General features: G+C 36.5%; 4 protein-coding genes across 4 annotated transcripts; 3 read left to right on the top strand and 1 right to left on the bottom strand.

Moving 5' to 3' along the window:
* The first annotated feature begins 1,071 nt into the window (after positions 1-1,071).
* LOC142522879 (glycosyltransferase BC10-like) lies at positions 1,072-4,713 on the top strand. Its single transcript, XM_075626453.1, is given in 12 exon segments — positions 1,072-1,415; positions 1,879-1,995; positions 2,169-2,205; positions 2,208-2,268; positions 2,469-2,540; positions 2,775-2,856; positions 3,009-3,089; positions 3,552-3,590; positions 3,788-3,853; positions 3,972-4,121; positions 4,196-4,324; positions 4,432-4,713. Coding segments are annotated over 12 exon segments (1,101 nt in total). The 5' UTR covers positions 1,072-1,190; the 3' UTR covers positions 4,474-4,713.
* Positions 4,714-6,210: 1,497 nt separating this feature from the next.
* LOC142522223 (galactinol--sucrose galactosyltransferase-like) lies at positions 6,211-8,980 on the top strand. The gene is made up of 4 exons (XM_075625420.1): positions 6,211-7,507; positions 7,579-7,756; positions 7,857-8,224; positions 8,311-8,980. Exons 1-4 carry the CDS (start codon positions 6,281-6,283, stop codon positions 8,872-8,874), a joined length of 2,337 nt encoding a protein of 778 aa, XP_075481535.1. The 5' UTR covers positions 6,211-6,280; the 3' UTR covers positions 8,875-8,980.
* A 5,162-nt stretch (positions 8,981-14,142) lies between these two features.
* LOC142522918 (universal stress protein A-like protein) lies at positions 14,143-16,955 on the top strand. The gene is made up of 4 exons (XM_075626510.1): positions 14,143-14,397; positions 15,924-16,045; positions 16,321-16,439; positions 16,647-16,955. The coding sequence occupies exons 1-4, from the start codon at positions 14,205-14,207 to the stop codon at positions 16,753-16,755; spliced, it is 543 nt and encodes a 180-aa protein (XP_075482625.1). The 5' UTR covers positions 14,143-14,204; the 3' UTR covers positions 16,756-16,955.
* A 323-nt stretch (positions 16,956-17,278) lies between these two features.
* Positions 17,279-20,479, bottom strand: LOC142522224 (PWWP domain-containing protein 3-like). The gene is made up of 2 exons (XM_075625421.1): positions 20,309-20,479; positions 17,279-20,082 (listed from the first exon to the last, which is right to left on the bottom strand). The coding sequence occupies exon 2, from the start codon at positions 20,058-20,060 to the stop codon at positions 17,460-17,462; it is 2,601 nt and encodes an 866-aa protein (XP_075481536.1). The 5' UTR covers positions 20,061-20,082; positions 20,309-20,479; the 3' UTR covers positions 17,279-17,459.
* Positions 20,480-20,495: the final 16 nt, after the last annotated feature.

Genomic DNA, 20,495 nt, shown 5'->3' with positions numbered 1-20,495 from the left:
ATTTGTTAAAAATTTTTGTATAATTATAAAATTTATAAAATTTGTTAATGTTTATATACAATAAACATTAATTTCATATGCTTTGATATACATTCATTACATTAAAGTGAATATGTAATGAAATTTTTTATGAATTTTTTTAATTCTATTATTATAAAATTTGTTAAGAATTTTAGTAGAATTATAAAATTTATTAATGTTTATATACAATAAATATTAATTTCATATGCTTCGATATACATTCATTAAAGTGAATATGTAATGAAATTTGTTATGAATTTTTTTAGTTCTATTATTATAAAATTTGTTATGAATTTTAGTGCAATTATAAAATTTGTTAAGATTTTTAGTCGAGTATAAATTCAACACACATTGTTAAAATAAGAGATACTTTCTTCTACTTGTTATGAATTTTTTAACTAACATACTTAAATTATAACATATAACTAATGTTTACACAAATAAATTTTTTATATATATTTACATTCTAATCATATATAAAGTGAATTATATATTATAAAATGTTCAAAACTCAAAAATATCAAAAATTTCTATCCACTCGACCCATCTCGACCCAAACTCGACCCAAACCCTAAACCCTAAACAATACCCTAAACCAAACCTCTAACATTATCACTGGACCCACTCTTTTAATTTTTTTATTTAAAAAACATAAAAAAATAAAAAAAATTTAGAAGAATCATTTTTTTTATTTAAAAAAAATAAAAAAAAATTAGAATATTTTTTTTAAAAATAGAAGTAGAAGAGTGGGTCGTGCTCTTCTCGACCCACTCTTCCATTTTTTTTATTTTTATTTTAAAAAAATTATTTTTAAAAAATAAAAAAAATTAGAAGAAGAAGAGTGGTCCACTCTTCATTTTTTTTAACGAGCTAATTAATGATCTTATCTAAACAACCTATTCAACTCCCTTTTCTCGATTTTAAAAAATCAAAATCTCTTTTATTTAATTAAATTTTAAATGGATCGTATATTTTTTATTGACCCCCTTCTATTCAATAAAAATGATTATAAAAACTTATTTTATTACATTGTAAAAAAACTAATTAATTACGTTAAAAATTCAATGTCATGGCAACGCGAATCTTTGTTCTTCCTTCACTCTCTCTTTAAGCTCTTCATTTTTTCTTTTCTTTGGATCTGATTGTTTTGTTCCCGTGTGTAGAAAAGCATGAAACGGAGTTCAAATTCGCAGAAATTTCATCATAGATGGAAGAGGAAGCTTTTGGCTGTGCTTTTGTGTTTTTCTTGTTTCGCCATTTTTCTGCTGATGGAATCGCTCTACAGCCCAATTCAAATGTTATCTCCGCCTACAATTGCCAAACCCAAAATCTCTTTCCTGTTTACAGCAAGGAATCGGGTTCCACTTGACATGGTTTGGGATGCATTTTTTCGGGTAACTGCTCGGATTCTAGTTGCTAGTTAATTTTCCAAATTTGGAATTTGTGCGTAGATCCTGGCAACATGTGTTCGATTTTAGCAGCCTGGCAGTTCATTGTTTGTTTTACTTCTTATGCGAATACTTTTTATGGAAAAATGTTGTGTGAATTAATTGGTTCTCCATAGTTTTTATGGATCGAGGCTAGATGTTTTCTCTGTTTTCCAAGATCTGATCATGACTCATGAGTTTGTAAGGTGACCAACAAAATTTTACCTGTTGTGTTTCATGATCTCATTAGTTTTTAGCACATTAGTCGCTCTTACTTTATCCACAGACATATTCAATGACACAGTCACATATCATATGAGTATGACTAACAGAGTTTTTTAGTAAGATTTTTCCTCTCTCAATTCATAATTTTTCAAACCACGGTCATGTTTCCCATGGATAATCAACATGCTAAGAAGACTTTTTACAGGGGGATGGTGAGAACAGATTCTCTATCTATGTTCATTCACGTCCCGGGTTCTTGTTGAACAAGACAACTACGAGGTCGCCATATTTCTTATATCGTCAAATAAATGATAGCATACAGGTCTATTTTTTTTCATTATCCTAACCACTTCAATTGAAACATCTTTGGTTACATTGGGGTCTTATTTATCTCATTGTCTTAGTTTAACATGTGTTTGTTATCTTTAAGTCAGAAATTTTTCGTGCCTCATTTTTCAAATTTATTTCAGATACCTAGGTATTCTTTGTTTCCAGGTAGATTGGGGAGAAGCTAGTATGATCCAAGCAGAGCGCATTTGCTCCAGAATGCACTGATGCATCCCTTAAATGAACGGTTCATTTTCCTCTCAGACAGGTAATGTATCTCGTAGTTTTTATTTGTTTGTTTGTTTTTTAAATAATCACTTTTGTAATGTTCATGTTTCATATATGGAATTTTGAGACACTTTTGCATCTTGTCATAAAAGTGCAGAAGATTCCATCTATTACGACTACCTACAGTCTCTAATATCTGTTATGTTCTGTGTTGATATTTTTTTTATTGTTTTGTCACAGCTGCATACCTTTATACAATTTCAGCTACGTATATGACTATATAATGTCGACCTCAACTAGCTTTGTGGACAGGTTAGCTGAGATGTGATTCATCATTCTCCCTTTTCAATCATCAAGTGTCAGTTCTGTGATGTCTAATCTCAGGGTGATCTGTTTACGCAAGAATAAATTTCACATCTTTCTGTCTCTCTTCCCGATTAGTTTTCTTTATATGCATTTCTTTTGAAACTGAACAACATCTGTAACATGAGTGTGTACTGCATTTAGTCAGTTATGAGCATTTCCTATTCATAATCATGTTAGCAGTTTTGCTGACACAAAAGAGGACCGATACAATCCAAAAATGGATCCAGTGATTCCTGTTGATAACTGGAGGAAAGGATCTCAGGTCCGGCATTTTTCTGTTCTATTTCATGCTTTTCAAAGTTTTATAATTTGTTTACAAGTAAGGCGTATTGAAAGGAAAATGGATCGGAGAAGTAAAAAACTGACGTCCTCATCAAGTTCTAAGCCTGTAAACCATGTCTTTCATTCTTGCAGTGGGTCATTCTCACCAGAAAGCATGCCGAGATTGTTGTTCAAGATGACTCTGTCTTCCCTATGTTTCAGTGGCATTGCAAGGAAAGCTGTTTTATAATTCAGTTCTGCTGTTATGCTGTCACATAGATGACTTTTACTCTGCCATCACTGGTCCTAGCACTGGTAGCAAATATGTTTGGAGATTTTTCTTTTGCATAACATGTCTTTTCATCACATAAACGATGATCTACAAGTTAATACTATTGTACTGCTGCGAGAGCTTTGTCTGATTGAAGAAGCATGATAATCAAGTAGAACTCCTCTTGTTTTACCTGCTGATAGTCTTGCACTCTGTAATCAGCCAGCTTACAAATTTTAATTCGGCTGTTCAATCTAATGATGATCCAAATACAATGTAACACATGCCAAATGAACTGAGCCTCGCACGAGACAAAATGACGCTGCATATGCATTTATTTGGACTACCACATCATACCATGTTTTGTGAAAGTTGATTGAATTTTTTAGCAACTTGTTTTGTTTTTTTTTTCTCTCTGCAAGCAGAAGAGATCGCTACCAGAATTTTGGCGTGAGCTAGCACTTGTAAGTGTCTGTGCAGTTTCCTTCTTTTTCCTGTCTCTTCCACCCCCATGTAACATTTTTATCAGCAATAAATTTCTGGCTCAGATTGTTACCGCTACCTTGTATAAACTTTCGCACATATGCAAATTACTCGGTTGTGAAAAGCTACTTCAAAATATGATGTTTTGCTCATTTTTGTTTAAATCACTCATCTGCAGCCAGCTGGCGCATCAAAGGAACACAACTGCATACCAGATGAACATTACGTGCAAACGCTCCTTGCTGTAAGTTGACCTCTTCCTCCTGTACCAGAGTACATTTATTCAGCAGAAATTTCAATTATAATATCATCCATGTCCATCCACTTCTTTTCCCTGCCCATTCCCTTATTTAACGGATCAGCAAAAGGGCCTTGAAGGCGAAATAACAAGGAGATCACTGACTCACTCTTCATGGGATCTTTCATCTTCCAAAGACCCCGAAAGGCGAGGATGGCATCCCCTGACTTACAAGTTAGCTGATACCTCTCCCGTGCTCATCCAATCCATCAAGGTACACGGTGAAACTACATTGTAACAATTTTTGGCCTTTGCAGAGCGAACTTGCTAGTTTATTCAATGCTCTAGGGTGTAGACAATATCTATTACGAAACTGAGTACAGAAGAGAATGGTGCACTAGCAAGGGAAAACCCTCTAAATGCTTTCTTTTTGCGAGGAAATTTACACGGCCTGCTGCTCTACATCTACTTAACACGGTGAGTCAGTCAGTTATACGTTTAAATGTGGTGCGGTTTTCAGTGTAGTTTGTTGGAGTGGGAGCGTAATTTCTTAAAATAAACATCACTTATGTCTGCTACTGCAGTTTGTTCTGGGAATATCTGGTGAAGCAACAACTAGAGCCTGAAATAGTTTCATTGAGGATCACTAGCTGCGGAAATCATATTGTGAATAGAGGAGAAAATTGTACACAACAAAAGAGAAATTCAATGTATCATTAATTTTACTTTTTTGTATGTATAAATAACTACTAGGTCTTATACATGTGGCGTGGCAGTAATTCATGTGGTGCAGTGTAGTACTTTTGTATGTGTCCCGAATATGTAATTTTTCAAGTGCAAATCAATTCCAACTCCGAATCCATTTCTCTGGAATCTCGTTTGGCCCACATTTTTATTCTGCTCGCATTAATCCATGTACAAGTGTGCTATAATCCAACAGAAATAAGGTCCCCAACCCCCAATACAGAACCAATATTTATTACTGTTATTATTCTTTTTCCTAGTTTTGTTAATCATAATTTTGCATAGATTTTTCTCTAAACAAAAAAAAAAAAAACCAACAAATAAGTGTGAGAGAATAAGTATTGGGTTTGTATATTTTTACAGGAAAAAATATTTGCGTCGGAGCATGACACGCGTTTGAGATGTGGGTACATGAATGAATATGACGAAGCGCATTGCAATAAGTATCAGTCACATGAAAGAAACGCATTTTGATGAGAATGAAACAGATACAAAATTTATTAAAGAAAAAGTAAATTCATATTTATACACAAGTATAATAATAATAATAATTATTATTATTATATCATATAGTATTCTTGGGCTCGATTTGGACGTTAACGTAAATATATCAGATTCCTTTTGGCGTGGATGAGATTTATGATTGGGTAGGCTGATACCCTCTTGTCCACCACCGACTATGGAAGTAGTGTTCAAATTAATTGTTTGAGCTGATCGATGGTATATATGCATGCACCCGCCAAACAATACTCTCCTTTAATTTCAAAAAAGAAAAAAGAAAAATGCATTTAACAAGATCGCTGAAAATCATATATATTTGTGTGTGTGATTCAGAAAATTGTCGTCCTCGGCTTTCGATAATTTAGTGGAAATTTTAGCTATTTAATAAACGTTTGTCTGTTGCTGAATGAACTATAAGAAAATTATCTTGAATGGAAGAACAAAGAAGGGGACAGCAGTTACAGGGATATAAACGAGCCTCAAATCGTTCGTTAAGTTTATCGAGTCGAGCTCTAGCAAGACAATTTTATCGAGTCGAGCTCGAGTTTAATGTTATTATGCTCGTAAACTCGCGATCATTTATGTGGCCCGAGCTCGAGCTCACCTTAAATTTAAGAATATTTAATGACCTACATGGAAGTTTTTGTCAAAGAGATAACACGTGAATGATATAAAATGAAAAATTCATCATTCAAATTTTCTTATATTATTTGACATTTAGGCTAAGAATAAGCTCGAAAACGAGCTTGTTTATCGAGCGAGGGAAGTTTAGCCTGACAGTGTACATCCCTAGGTAGTTAGGAAGAATAAGAGAGAAAAAGTTTTAACTTTCTGGAAAGAAACTTTGGGTAGAATGGAAGATCCTACAAAATTCTTTCATTTTTATTCACGCTACTACAGTGACATATGATTCCCACCACTAATTAGAAATTTGGTTTGGGCCGTATAAAAATTTCACCTTCTTTATTTTTTTATTATTATTATTATTATTTTTTGTTTATTCTATCCCGCACAAACATGGCTGAGATTTCATGTATAATTCTTGATTTAGCTACAGGGATGGATTCGAGATTCCCACTCTTGTATGGCTTTCTCATCTATATAAGCCTCCATTCCCTCAACTCCGTCATAGCTTCTGTGTATTATTTAGCTACACAAAAGCTACATAGAATTCAATCAGTAGTAACAATGGCTGCAAGTTTGAGCAAAGGTGCTTCCAAACCCGCATTTATTGTGGATGGATCCTTCACTCACTCATCAATAACGATAGATGAAAAATCGAATTTCACTGTCAATGATCATGTCTTCCTTTCTCAGGTCCCACCCAATATTACCGTCACCCCCTCACCCTACACCGCCGGGGAGACCACCCCAGGATGCTTCGTGGGTTTCGACAGCAAAGAACCCCGTAGCCACCACGTGGTTTCCATCGGCAAGCTCAAAGGAATCAAATTCATGTCCATTTTCCGCTTCAAGGTCTGGTGGACCACTCACTGGACCGGCTCTAAAGGCTCCCATCTGGAGCACGAAACCCAAATTCTCATGCTTGACAGGTCGCCCGACGGCGCAAGACCCTACGTCCTGTTTCTTCCACTCATCGAGACCCCTTTTCGGGCTTCTCTCCAGCCCGGACCCGAAGACTACGTGGACTTATGCGTGGAAAGCGGGTCGACGAAAGTTGCTGGTTCCTCATTCCGGACCTCGCTCTACATGCACGCAGGAGACGATCCCTTTACCCTCGTAAAAGACGCCATCAAAGTGGCGCGTACGCATTTGGGAACCTTCAAACTTCTAGAGGAGAAAACGCCACCAGGAATTGTGGACAAATTCGGGTGGTGCACGTGGGATGCCTTCTACTTAACCGTCCACCCTCAGGGTGTTTTGGAAGGTGTCAAGGGCTTAGTCGACGGCGGATGTCCGCCGGGTCTGGTGCTGATCGACGACGGCTGGCAGTCCATCTGCCACGACGAGGATCCGATCAGCTCCGAAGGAATGAATCGCACCTCCGCCGGCGAGCAAATGCCATGCAGACTCATCCAATACCCTGAAAACTACAAGTTCAGAGACTACAAGAGCCAAGATAAATCTGTGCAGGGCCCGGATTCCGGCATGGGGGCCTTTATCAGGGACCTGAAGCACAAGTTCACGACCGTGGATTATGTGTATGTTTGGCATGCCTTGTGCGGGTACTGGGGTGGGATCCGGCCAAATATTTCTGGCATGCCCGAGGCAAAGGTGATTACTCCGGTGCTGACACCGGGTCTGAAAATGACGATGGAAGATTTAGCAGTTGACAAGATCGTAAACAATGGTGTCGGGATGGTCACACCGGAGATTGCTGATCAGATGTATGAAGGGTTACACTCGCATCTGGAGTCTGTTGGGATTGATGGAGTCAAAATCGATGTGATTCATGTAAGTTTTACATGCATAGACATCTATGTTTTATGTATCAATATAGTTTATGCGTTCTTTCTTGTTTGTAGTTGCTGGAGATGTTATGCGAGGACTATGGTGGGAGAGTGGAGCTAGCTAAGGCGTATTATGGGGCTTTGTCCTCTTCCATAAGGAACCACTTTAAGGGGAATGGTGTAATTGCTAGCATGGAGCACTGCAATGACTTCATGTTTCTCGGCACGCAAGCCATATCCCTAGGCCGTGTCGGTATGTTACGAAATTGATGTAAACATTATGAAAAGGGAAATTCATTAGGATTGAAATTTAAGTTTTGCTCGCATGGTTCATTCGAATAATTAACCTGCAGGAGATGACTTTTGGTGCACGGATCCATCGGGCGATCCAAACGGCACCTTCTGGCTCCAGGGCTGCCACATGGTGCACTGTGCTTACAACAGCCTGTGGATGGGCAATTTCATCCACCCCGACTGGGACATGTTCCAGTCCACTCATCCATGCGCGGAGTTCCATGCCGCATCCCGTGCTATTTCCGGCGGACCCATCTATGTGAGCGATTCGGTTGGCAAGCACAATTTCGACCTGCTCAAGACCATGACCTTGCCCGATGGCACCATCCTGCGATGCGACTACTACGCACTCCCCACTCGTGATTGCCTGTTTGAAGATCCGCTTCATAACGGCAAGACCATGTTAAAAATTTGGAACCTAAACAAGGTACGTAATAATTGATATTTAGACCTATATATTATCTGCTACATCATTACATCAAGTCGTAAATATTCCTTGTTGATTTGCATCAGTTCACGGGAGTTGTGGGGCTGTTTAACTGCCAAGGCGGAGGATGGTGCAGGGAAACGAGGCGCAACAAATGTGCCTCCGAATACTCCAAAGTCGTCTCCTCGGTCACAGGCCCAAGCGACATCGAATGGAAACAGGGCACGAATCCAATTCCTGTTGAAGGAGTCCAAACATTCGCCATGTACTTGTTCCGCGACAAGAAGCTCGTCCTAGCCAAGCCATCCGACACCGTAGCCATATCGCTCGGACCTTTCAATTTCGAGCTCATCACAGTGTCTCCTGTCAAGTATTTGGCCAAGAAGACTATCCAATTTGCTCCCATCGGGCTAGTAAACATGCTGAACACGGGTGGCGCGGTCCAGTCATTGGTGTTGGATGAGAATGCGAAATATGTCAAGATCGGAGTGAAAGGGGAGGGAGAAATGAGGGTGTTCGCTTCGGAGAGTCCCGTGGCTTGCAAGCTTAACGGTGAGAATGCGGCGTTTGGGTACGAAGATAAGATTGTTATTGTTCAAGTCCCCTGGAATGCTCCTTCCGGACTGTCTCTCGTTGAATACCTCTTTTGAAGTTGAAACGAAACGAGGGGGTCTAAGATAATTTTTTCCCCATAATATAATATATATGTATTTCCAATCATTTGAATTAATAATAAGTTTTAATAACTTTTTTTCATGTTTTTATTTAAAATATATCCTGGGGTGCTACATACTTCGATCATGTAACATGTTGAGCTTTTTATTCTTCATCACTATTAAGTTATTTTTATCATATTTATATTTGAGGTTGATATTTTTTTAAAAAAATCCATATTGAATTCAAACATAAAAGTACTTTGGTTGTAATTATAATCACATTAGATCTCTCGTGAGATAGTTTTACGGATATTTTTTCATGATGCATATCAATTTTATCCATATTTACAATAAAAAAGTAATATTTTTTGATATCAAAATTAATTTTTTTCATTGACACATGAAACTTTCTCATGAGAATTTTTGTGCTTAAATTATATTGTCAAATTTATATTTTAGCATTTATTTACATTTTTTTAGAATTAAATAAAAATACTTCACATCGGCACAATAAGCAATCAAATTCCGTCGTAGAAAATTCATATAAACACAAAATTAACATGTCAAATCATTAAGAATTAAATTGAAAACCATAGAACGAGTCTTGATCTTTCAAATTTACGCCTTCTTCTTTGATAGAATCATTTATTTTTTCTATTCAGATCTAATTTTTATAATAGGGTAGAGAATAAGAAACTTGATAACTGTGGCGCCCCAAACCTCACCACGTAATCAAACAACATGTGACGTCATATGCATAAAAATTTTATTTTCAACGACGTAATAATATAATGCATATACGATAAAATAGTGCAATCATCATACTATCTACATCAGTGCAACAAAAACAGTATAATAAATACATACACACTACTCAAATAAGACAATAAACTATATTGTCTCTATCTACTATCAACTACAGGAATGTTTTACTAGACACACCTAGTCCTTCACCTCTATTATGTCTCACAGCATAGTCCTGTAACTTGTCCAACAGAAACAACCCCCAAAGAGTGAGCATACACAACAATCATCATCGAAATATATAACAGTTATATTAACAACATAAAATATAACTGAAATCATAACAGAAATACCTCATGTGCCATTTCTGGACAATCAGTCATCAACAACCTCAACAACATCACACTGCAACAACAACATCGACGATACGTCGCACCCCAACTCCAGCGACAGCAATATCGTCGAACGAACAACAATATCAACGATACGTCGCACCCCAACTCCGGTGACAGCAATATCGTGGAAAGAACAACAACATCAACGATACGTCGCACCCCAACTCCCGCGACATCAATATCGTTGAATGAACAACATCAACGTGACGTCTCCCAACAACGACAGCCAGCAACATCTACAATAATAAACGACGACAGATATAATATCAAATCACCCAATTCCAGTGATTTATCATCGTTCAACGCAATAATATTCATCAATACTAAACAATAACAACATATGCTCGTACGTCAACACGTACCTGATAATCGAGTATATATAAAATCTGACAGAAATCCCGAGGCTTGTGACATATCTAAATAATTCAACAACAATTATCAGATCATTGTTACCTTATCAACAAAATCATAACAGGCCCAATATATAACATCAAATAGCCCAACAACAATCAATTTAACAAAAATATAAAACTCGATTATAACTTCTTATCGTTCAACAATTAATATTCCGGTGTATTTAATTCACAATACTACCATCAAATACACCATAATTAATTAACTTCAAATAATAGGTTATTTTACAACATCCGTCAAATTACGAAAACTTTATATCAACGTGTAGCCTATACTTCGTAGACTCCGAATATATAATCAGAATTAATAACAAATGACATACAGCTCTCCAATCTCAATCCAACGATTAAAAATCCATAATTATAATAAATTGAGAATAATTCAAAATAACACCACTATAATCTTCTATATTTCGTTAAAATCATTCATTATTCAACAATTTTCAATTTCTGTATGATTTAACAATTTATCGGATTTATTCCAAAAATCGACGAATTTCAAACATCACCAAAAATATAAAATTTATACCTCAAATCGAAGACCTCGTGTCAACGATTCCAAAACTAAAGTCGATTCGTCGATTGGATAAACCGATAAGTCGCAAGATCGAAAAGAAAAATCAAAACTTTATTCTTCTCTCTCGTCTCTTTCATGTGACTTTCTTTCTCTTGAATTGAATTCAACGTAAGTTTGATATTTATATTTTTTAAAATTTTTTACTTTTTTATATTATTATAATATAATCTAATATATAATATTTAACATTTTAACACCGCTATATCCCTTTGGATCAGTCAAACGATCAAATTTTCCAAAACTCAAAACATGAAACTTCTACATCTTTGAGTTTTCTACGTTATATCCAAATTTCAAATCATTTGAACTTCATATGATCAAAATATGTCATACTTTACTCTTTAAAAATCATTAATTATTTAGTAATATCACATTACTAAATCAACAAATTATGATATTTACTTCAGGCATTACAATAACGGCGATCCGGGGACCATAACCAATATATAGAAAATTTCAACCATTATTTTTTGATATTTATAATTTTAACTCATCATAAAAATAGAAATTATACTTTTGTCTCTGCATATTGAAGGCCCACATATCAGATATATTAAAACTCATTAACCAAAACCTTAACCGATCACTTTAAGTTATGGACTCTACCTTAACAAATACCTCACATCACATAACAATTCACACATAAGCTCATATAAATGAAATTGACCCAATAATCTCTCACTTGGACAATATGTAACCTTATAATTATGTTTTTGTGAAAATAATCTTATGATATCAAAAATTGTTGTCATTACCGAGATATATCTTTGACGAATCTGGTCTATCAATCATATCAACATAGGATCAAAACAGGCTTTACTACACACAAGATAACTCGACACATCAATGCTCACATATGCCAACACTACTAAATGATATGAATTATAAAGTTGATGTGTTGCATGGAAATTTCATGCATTATGATCATAACATGCCTATTTCTTATCGATTTAAACTTTATTAATATCAAACTTTAACCATAATAGGAGTATGAATAAGCTGAAATTTATTTCAGCAGAAAATAACTTTACATAATTGTAACTGAAAATGTCTACAATCGAAAAGCATTTAAAATAACAAACTCCTACTAAAACTCAATATCCTCAATTGACATAACACACATATGAGGAGTGTGCTCATAAAACTATTTGGGTGGTAGTCCTTTAGTAAGCGGATCTACAACCACGAAGTTTGTATCGATACGGTCTCAAAAAGACGCCGATGTGTTGGGACAAGAGATTTGATTAATATATCATTAGCCTTATATACAACAGACTTAGTGCATACCCTTGTACAAATTTCAAGAGTTCTGGTGTTAATTATATTATTTTGATGGTGTATATGGACGACATGTTGGTAGCAGGCACCAATAAAGATCAGGTCCAAAAATTGAAGGCACAGTTGGCTAAAAAATTTGATATGAAAGACTTGAGACCAACAAACAAGATTATATGAATGAAAGTTCACCGAGACAGAAGTAACAGAAAGATCTGACTTTTCCAGACCAATTATTTGAAGAAAGTCTTGCAACGATCAACATGGAAGATAATAAGCTAATCTCGACCTATCTTCTTGTTAATTTCAAGTTATCATCCGATATGTGCCCTAACATTGAAGCAAAGGAGTTGGAGATATTTCAAGTACGATATGCATCAGCAGTGAGAAGTTTGATGTTCGTCATGATTTGTACAAGGCCGAACATTGTTCAAGCAGTAGGAGCAGTTGGTCTGTATATAGCAAACGGCTAAGAAGATTCTTAAATACATTAAGAGTACCTCGAATACTGCATTATGTTATGGAAGATCAGATTTTACACTCAAGGGCCATATCGATTCAAATTATGCAGGTGATCCTGATAAGAGAAAATATATTATGGTTATGTGTTTACACTTGTAGGAGAACAGTAAATTGAGTTTCAAAACTGCAAACAATTGTGGCGTTATCTACGACGGATGCAAAATATATGACAGCTACTCAAGCTTGCAAGGAGTAAATATGGATTAAAAGATTATTAGAGATCAGACACAAACAAGGTAATGTTTCTTTGTTTTGTGATAGTCAGAGCGCCTTACACATCTAAAAGAATCATGTATTTCATTCCATGACTAAATGCATTAGAGTTCAATTTCATTTTGTTCGAGAAATAATAAAATAATGAAGTGTAGATATGCAAAAGATTCATATAAAAGATAACATAGCTGATGTTCTAACCAAAGATAAGTTTGAGTGGTATAGATCCTAAAGTGGCCTAGCAGAATCGTAAGCATGAGAGAATGACAAGATTGAAAAAATGTATGGAGATGTGTTTAATTTTCAATGAGAAATGTGAGCAATTATTGTAGTTGTTGGGGGAAAGACAATTATTGCAGTGGTTGGGGGAAAAACTAGAAACATATTTCAATTAATGTGAAATACGTCTCACAATAATGAAGGAACTCTATAAATGAAGCTCTCTCACCTCATTTCATATCATCTCATTCTGGGTACTTTTCTCTCATATCATAAAATTTGAGTACTTAGATCTATAATATTTGTGAGATGTTTGTTCTCATGTATTAAAAAATGTGTGTTATATTTGGAAACACAGTGAGTGGTTACACACATAAAATATTATAGTAGAATTCTTTTCATTTTACTCGTGGTTTTTACCCTGATAATTTTTAGGAGTTTTTCACGTAATCTCGATATCCAGTTTTTTTGTTTTATTTTCATATTTATATTTTAAAATATCGTACCTGAGACAATAATGTATACTCTCTAGATCGATTTTACAAGCAACTGAATTAGGTACTAGCGTACTAAATTTTATCATCAGATTTCAAAATCAAGACGAGGTCTTTGTTTACTTGAATTACCATATATACAAACCTAACAAATTTGGAAATTACAGATCCAGAGCCGCTTATGATGATTTAATATTTTGAGACATGTGGATCAACACACTATCGGTTCCCGACAAATCATTTGACCTAAACATTGGATTATGTAAGAATTAGAGATTCAATTATCAATAAATCTGGAGTTTAATTTTTTTTTATAAAATATAAAAACTTTTTAAAATTAGCAACTCAAATAATAACAATAAATAAAGAAATGGAATGTAATTTTTTTTATTTAAATATATAAGAATTGCAAATAAACGCGTGCGACTCATCCAGAAGGTTGGTGCAGAAGGAGCAGCACAGCGGTCACCGAATGAATATGGCGTCGGAGAGCAGTGACCCAACTCGGATATTGGTGGCGGTCAACCAGTCAACTCTCAAAGGTTACCCGCACGCATCCATCAGCTCCAAAGGAGCATTCGAATGGACTCTCCGCAAAATCATTCGCTCCAATACTTGTGGTTTTAAACTCCTCATTCTTCATGTTCAAGTTCCTGACGAAGATGGTAATAAAAATCACAAAATTTTTACTATCGATATTCATGTGTCTGATCCCCCTGTTTGTTTTAAGGTTTTCTCTTTTTTTATTTGGTTCGTGTTATGGGTTCTTTGATTGTTGTAGATTAGGAATGCGTTTAACGAGAATTTAGGAAATTGATCAGCAGCCCTATGTGAATCATTCCGACACTTGGAGTGTCGGGAGTTAGATTGTTTTTGTGGGATTTCTTTTTCCTGTGTCGTGGCTCGTTTAGATAGTTCTTCACAAGTAAGTCATCGACATGTTTTCTTCTTATCATTCTTGTGATGAACCTGTTCTCTCACTCGGTTCAGAGTTTTAAATTCCCCAGAAGTTGTACTCCGATCGTGAATTGCAAACGTGACTCGTGGCTAATGTTGCCAAAGAAAGATCAAGTGTTTTGGTGTAAATACCTCTACAGACTGTAGTCTTACTGTGATCGATTTAGATGGATAAAGTATGTTAACAGCAATTTTTTTAGAGGATTTGACAACACTTTTTGTTGCCTTCATCTCGGATCCAGCTAGAGATGAATGGTTGGAAGAGTAAATGTTTACTATCCTTTTATCTGATATAATTTCCGTAGTATATTTGTGAGTTTTATAAAATATACTTCAATTGATGTAAGACTATAGATATTTAAAGAATTAAAAAATTTCCCGAGGATAATGCTCTTGGGATAATTGTTTCGGTAAATCTAATATTTGATTACTTGGTTGTGCATAAACAGGTAAGTTATCCTTCATATACGTTTTGACTTCTTTGACATTAATCCATTTAGAACACTCTGTGTCCATATATTAGATCCATCATCCATCTCTATCTCAATTAACAATTTGTATATCAGAGTGAGTATTCAGAAGCCATTTTTCTGTTCCAGAAATTGGTAATTGAAAACATGCCACTCGAAGCTGATGTGGCTTGTAACATGCCAAAACAGCCAATAAACTTAAATATAGCTGTTTGTACGAATTATGGGATAAATTCTGGAAAAAGTTCTGCTTACTTTGGAAGTTCATGATTATGTTTGTCTGTTGTATGTTCTTTTGGATTCATTCACTGATATTCAAGATCATGAGAACCTCGTTATCTTTGTTCTAAACCTGTCAACAATGAATGTAAGAGATTCGGTCATGTCCTCTTTGTGAGCTTGCTATCCCACCACAAGTGAATGTGTTTTGGGGTTTCATGATGTGAAATTGAAACAATGTTACAGTGTATTGTTGCTGTAATATGCATCTCTCATGGGTCGGTCAAACTTGGAGTGTTAATATGGTAGTGGATATTTAAAGCTTGAATAATGGTTAATTGCTCATGTTTATCATGGATAAACTGGTGCAGGATGTTGTTCTCTTCTGGTTGTTTCCTATCTCGTTTGTGAATGTGTAATGTGACACTCATTTACTTTTTTAATCTGGCCCAAGTACATGCTTGATGGAGTGCTTTCACTCACATCATTAGAGACCAATGTTTCAATTTCACATCATGAATGCTTAAAGTTCCCTTCATGGTCAGGTTTTGATGGTGTGGATAGTATATATGCCTCTCCTGAAGATTTCAGAAGTTTGAGGCAGAGGGACAAGAATAATGGACTTCAACTACTGCATTACTTTGTGAAACAATGCCATGAGATTGGGGTATATCGTCTTCGTCGCGGCTCTTTCAACTTCCCCTTCCATCTTTATTTTCTTGCATATGCATGAATACTCATTCACACGCATGAAGGGCTATCTTTGCTCTTAGCAATTAATCTGGCTAGTCAATAGTAGAGACCTGCATTCATTTCTTTCCCCAACTTTGACTTATTTCACCGGTTAGCTAGGTTCCACGTTTTGTCTTAGTATCTGATATAGAGAACTACTTCAAAGCTGTTTTTAAGTTACCTTCGACTGAGTTCAAATACATTTCATAGGTTGCCTGTGAAGCATGGATTAAGACAGGTGATGCTAAGGACGTCATCTGCCATGAGGTGAAACGTCTCCAGCCAGATTTGCTAGTGGTTGGAAACAGAGGTCTTGGTCCTTTTCAGAAGTATGTATATTTAACTCATTTATTTGCTGTATAGCAGCTTTCTTCTCTGGTTTAGAAGTCATTTCAGAAACATAATTTCCATAGGTCGGAACATCTGCGTTCATTATCATGACTTTGAAAGCTCTTAAGCATTCATTTTCATTTCCAGCCTTGAAATCTATTGTAGTTTTGATATGTGTATGTTTTTTAATTTCACCAACTTCGTAGGGTTTTTGTGGGAACTGTGAGCGGATTTGTCACAAAACATGCCGATTGCCCTGTCATTTCAATTAAGCGTAGTGCAGATCAGACTCCTCAAGATCCTGCTGAGGATTGATTCTACGACATTAATCTGTACTGAGTCATCTGTTGCAAGAGTTTGCTGTGAAGAGTTTTAGATAGCTTGTATTGAGTCCGAGTTGTGCTAAAGGACAGTTTTTTACTTTTGTGTATACGAATAAATATTCTTTGTTGGTTTTAGGTTATTTGTAAAGATGATTCCGCGCTTTTTAGCATTTGAAATAAGTTGGCTGTTAATATCGTATGTTCTAGGAGGTATAATCTTGATCAGTTTTTCGGTTTTCAAGAAAAAAAAAAAAACCCGAAAAACCTTACCTTGTAAATTCCTCGACCAAGCATGCCTAATGTTAAAAAATATATCATACCATCAAAGTTAACATAAAAGCTTTTATGAGAAGATTGTTTTGATTTTGTGAAGCAATTTCAAGAATTATTAGTATCGTGATTCAATCGACTCCCGATGCGTTTGGACCCAATAAACCTTTAAAAAGGGAGCCTCGTTTACCAAGTCAAACCGAAATAAAACCGTTCGAATACCGGATCAGTATTTGTAAAACCAAAAACCGAATATCCGAACACAATATCATAAAACCGAACCGTCCAATTAAACACCCCTAACTACTATTACACAGGACACCTAAACAAAAGAAAAGCATCGCGTTTCCTGATCTACTCAATGTGTCTACATTAACAATCGAGAACACCTATGATCAACAACACGAAAATGACACCCAAATTCTTCTAACATTTGGTTCCCTCAGCCATGATTCTCACCTTCTCACTCGCTGTTTCAACCATCTCCATGAGGGGTTTCATCTCATCTTTCAAGCTAGACTTCTCCTCTGGCGAGAATTTGAGATGATAGTTTTCAAGAATTGCGGTCATTATCTCGAACTTTTGCTTCATGTGACCGACTTCTGCCATCAAGTCATCCGGTGGCTGAGAAGAGTCGAGCTCTTTGGAAATCTGTTCATGGGGAGATGAAACTCTTCCCTGAGATCCACGAGACTTTAGCCGAGTTGAAGAGCATTGCAACCTGTAATTAACGTTTTTACCAAAGGGACTCTGGATTAAAGATGATTTGAAGGCTGCTTCTGCATCTGAATCTTTAGTGTAAACAATCTGAAATGAGTGAGTATCTGAGGATATGTTTGTTTCCTTTCTATTCAGGCTCCCATACTTGCTAAAAATCTTTAAAATGTCTTTCTTTGAAGGTAACCGATACTCGGGGCTGAATGTCAAAATAAGCCGGGTTGCATCAATTTCCTCTACGTTCACCGCACTGGTTTTTTCACCACAAGTCTCATCAGCTTTCTTGGACACGGACTTACCTGAAGTTCCTTCAGTCTTCAATGTCATGGCTTTGCAAGGTTTTGGGCCAGATGCCTTGACTTTTTTCTGGGTGAGATCGCCTCCAAGATCTGTCAATTGGGCGGGTGATTCTTTCCCTTTCCCTTTCTTGCAATTTCGATATATATTGTAGTTTGATCCTTCAATATAGGTTGAGCTTCTGAGTGCAGAAACAAAGCCCCGGATGATATCAAGGGAACCTCCCTCACTAAATTGAAGAGGATAAAGAGCACTTAACCGAATCTCTGATAATATTACATCAATAGGGGATTTAACATCAGATATAGAACACATCAACTTATAGTTCTCAGTGCAGCGACTAGGGGAGTTACCATCAGATATAATACACGTCAACGTGTCATTTTTGGTGCAGTGACTCGTGTTATCAAACGTGTCATGCCTTTCTGAATTTTCGTCAGGCAGTTCTTTCTCCGAGGCCTCATCAACCATCTTGGCTAAAGGTGGAGATACCAAAAGGTTTTCTGCAGCTTTCTCCATACGCTCCCCCACCCGAGCTATCTTGGTAATTTTACAGGATTCAATTTCTGCCTCCCTTTTCGAGATTGTATTACCAGACCTCTGCCCCATATTCGTATAAGGAGGAGATAAGTACCTACTCTTCTTTCTTTCCCTAGGTGTAGTAATCCCTTCTGATTCCTCTTCAGCTTCACCAGAAGTAACTTGTATTTTCTTTCGTTTCCTTGACGAAGGACCTTTATCTACATGATCCGTTCCTTTAACACTACTCTTTTCTGCATTAACATCCTCTTCACTTGTCACTTGACTGGACACAGAAACTTGAACCTTTTTCCTCCCACTCGATTTCCCTATAGAAGATTTCATTTTGCCCACACCTTCTCCTACTCCCTTAATGCTCCTCCGCTTTTTGGAAGACCTGGATCTCACCAAATTGACTCCCTCTTGAACCGTAACAATATCTCGACTTTTTGGATTCACATCTGTATCTTCTCCCAAAAGCGCAGCAACACTTTTCTGCTTCCTTCTACGATAAATCTCATCATCAGAATGAGGGCCCTTTACAGGGACTTCATTACGAGTAATATCATTCATAACCACAGCCACATTCTCACCCTCATCGTCCAGACCTTCAATACTAAAGGCCCCGTGATACTGAGACAATGGATAACCACAATTAAACCGAAAAAAGGCAGACATCCAGCTTGTCAAGACCGCAAGATCAATCGAACTAGTGAAAGAAATGTCCTCCGCAAAGTTCTTCAATTTTGCGAACAACTCAATGGGTTCATATTCGCCAAGAAAAAGAGGATGAAAATTAAACTCTGGCATAAGAACTCCAGTCTTCACACCAAAATTGGACACTACGGGCCTAGCAAGTCCAACATTTATCTCCTCCGATATACATTTACAACTCATCTCAGACTCCACGAGCCTACAAATCTCATCCAAGGCCATCTTTACAGCATTCAAAAAGCTCTTAGAAGTACTACTTTTTGACATCTCCTCAAAATTCTCCACAAAAGGTATCAACTGTGATGGTGCGCACCAAGAGCAAGAACCGTCCCCAAAAAATGCCACCAAGAGACAACCCTCCTGGCTATGTTTCTCTGCAAATTCCGATGCATCCCTGGGATCATGAACCTGTCCTGGCCACCACGGATGACTCCTAATTTTACCCCAAACAAAATCCCCGACTCGAAAATCATGGCCTGGATCCTCCAGCTTGTCATCATCAATCACATCTCCTATCGAATCCTTTTCCCCGCTTTCATTCAGCGGCTCACTATCAGTACTCTTTCCACCAAAAACACCATCAGAAGAACCATTAACGGAAACACTAGTAACACCATTAGATATACTGTTAAAATTCTTCACAGTAGCAGAAGCTGACCCATCAACTTTCTCTACATCAGAAACCCTAATCCGACTGTCAGGACCCGAGGCCGCCACTTGGGTTTCAGATTCCTTAGCAAGGAATTGTGTCGCTGCGACAACATCTTCCAGAGTTGCCATTTGCACAGGAAAAACAATCGACCTGAAAACATTTTGGTTACGAAATGAAACTGTTGACATCAAAAGCAAAATCAAGCAGTTTTTATCGCTACGAATTACTACAATTTTTTGCCTAAATACCCAAGAAAGGCAGCAACATACATGAAGCGGTGAATAGTTGCAAATAAGGAAATTTAAATTAAAAAAAATCGAAAATCATCAAGAATTAGCATGAACGAAATACAGAGAGAGGTTAAACGACGAATTACCAAGATAATATTAAAAAAATTATTCCATTTCTCGAAGAAGCGTCTTCTTTAGGGTTTAAAGTGAGACTCAAAGGGAGGGACGAGAACAATCCGACAGCTCAATGGGTACATGGATATCTTTCGGGCCGGTAGGGATTTGTTTGGACGAATATTTCTTTTTTTTTTTTTTATTATGGTTGTTTGGACG

The sequence above is a fragment of the Primulina tabacum genome, chromosome 13, assembly GCF_025594145.1.
Source record: "Primulina tabacum isolate GXHZ01 chromosome 13, ASM2559414v2, whole genome shotgun sequence".
Lineage (NCBI taxonomy): Eukaryota > Viridiplantae > Streptophyta > Magnoliopsida > Lamiales > Gesneriaceae > Primulina > Primulina tabacum.
This window is presented reverse-complemented; position numbering and strand designations above follow the sequence as displayed.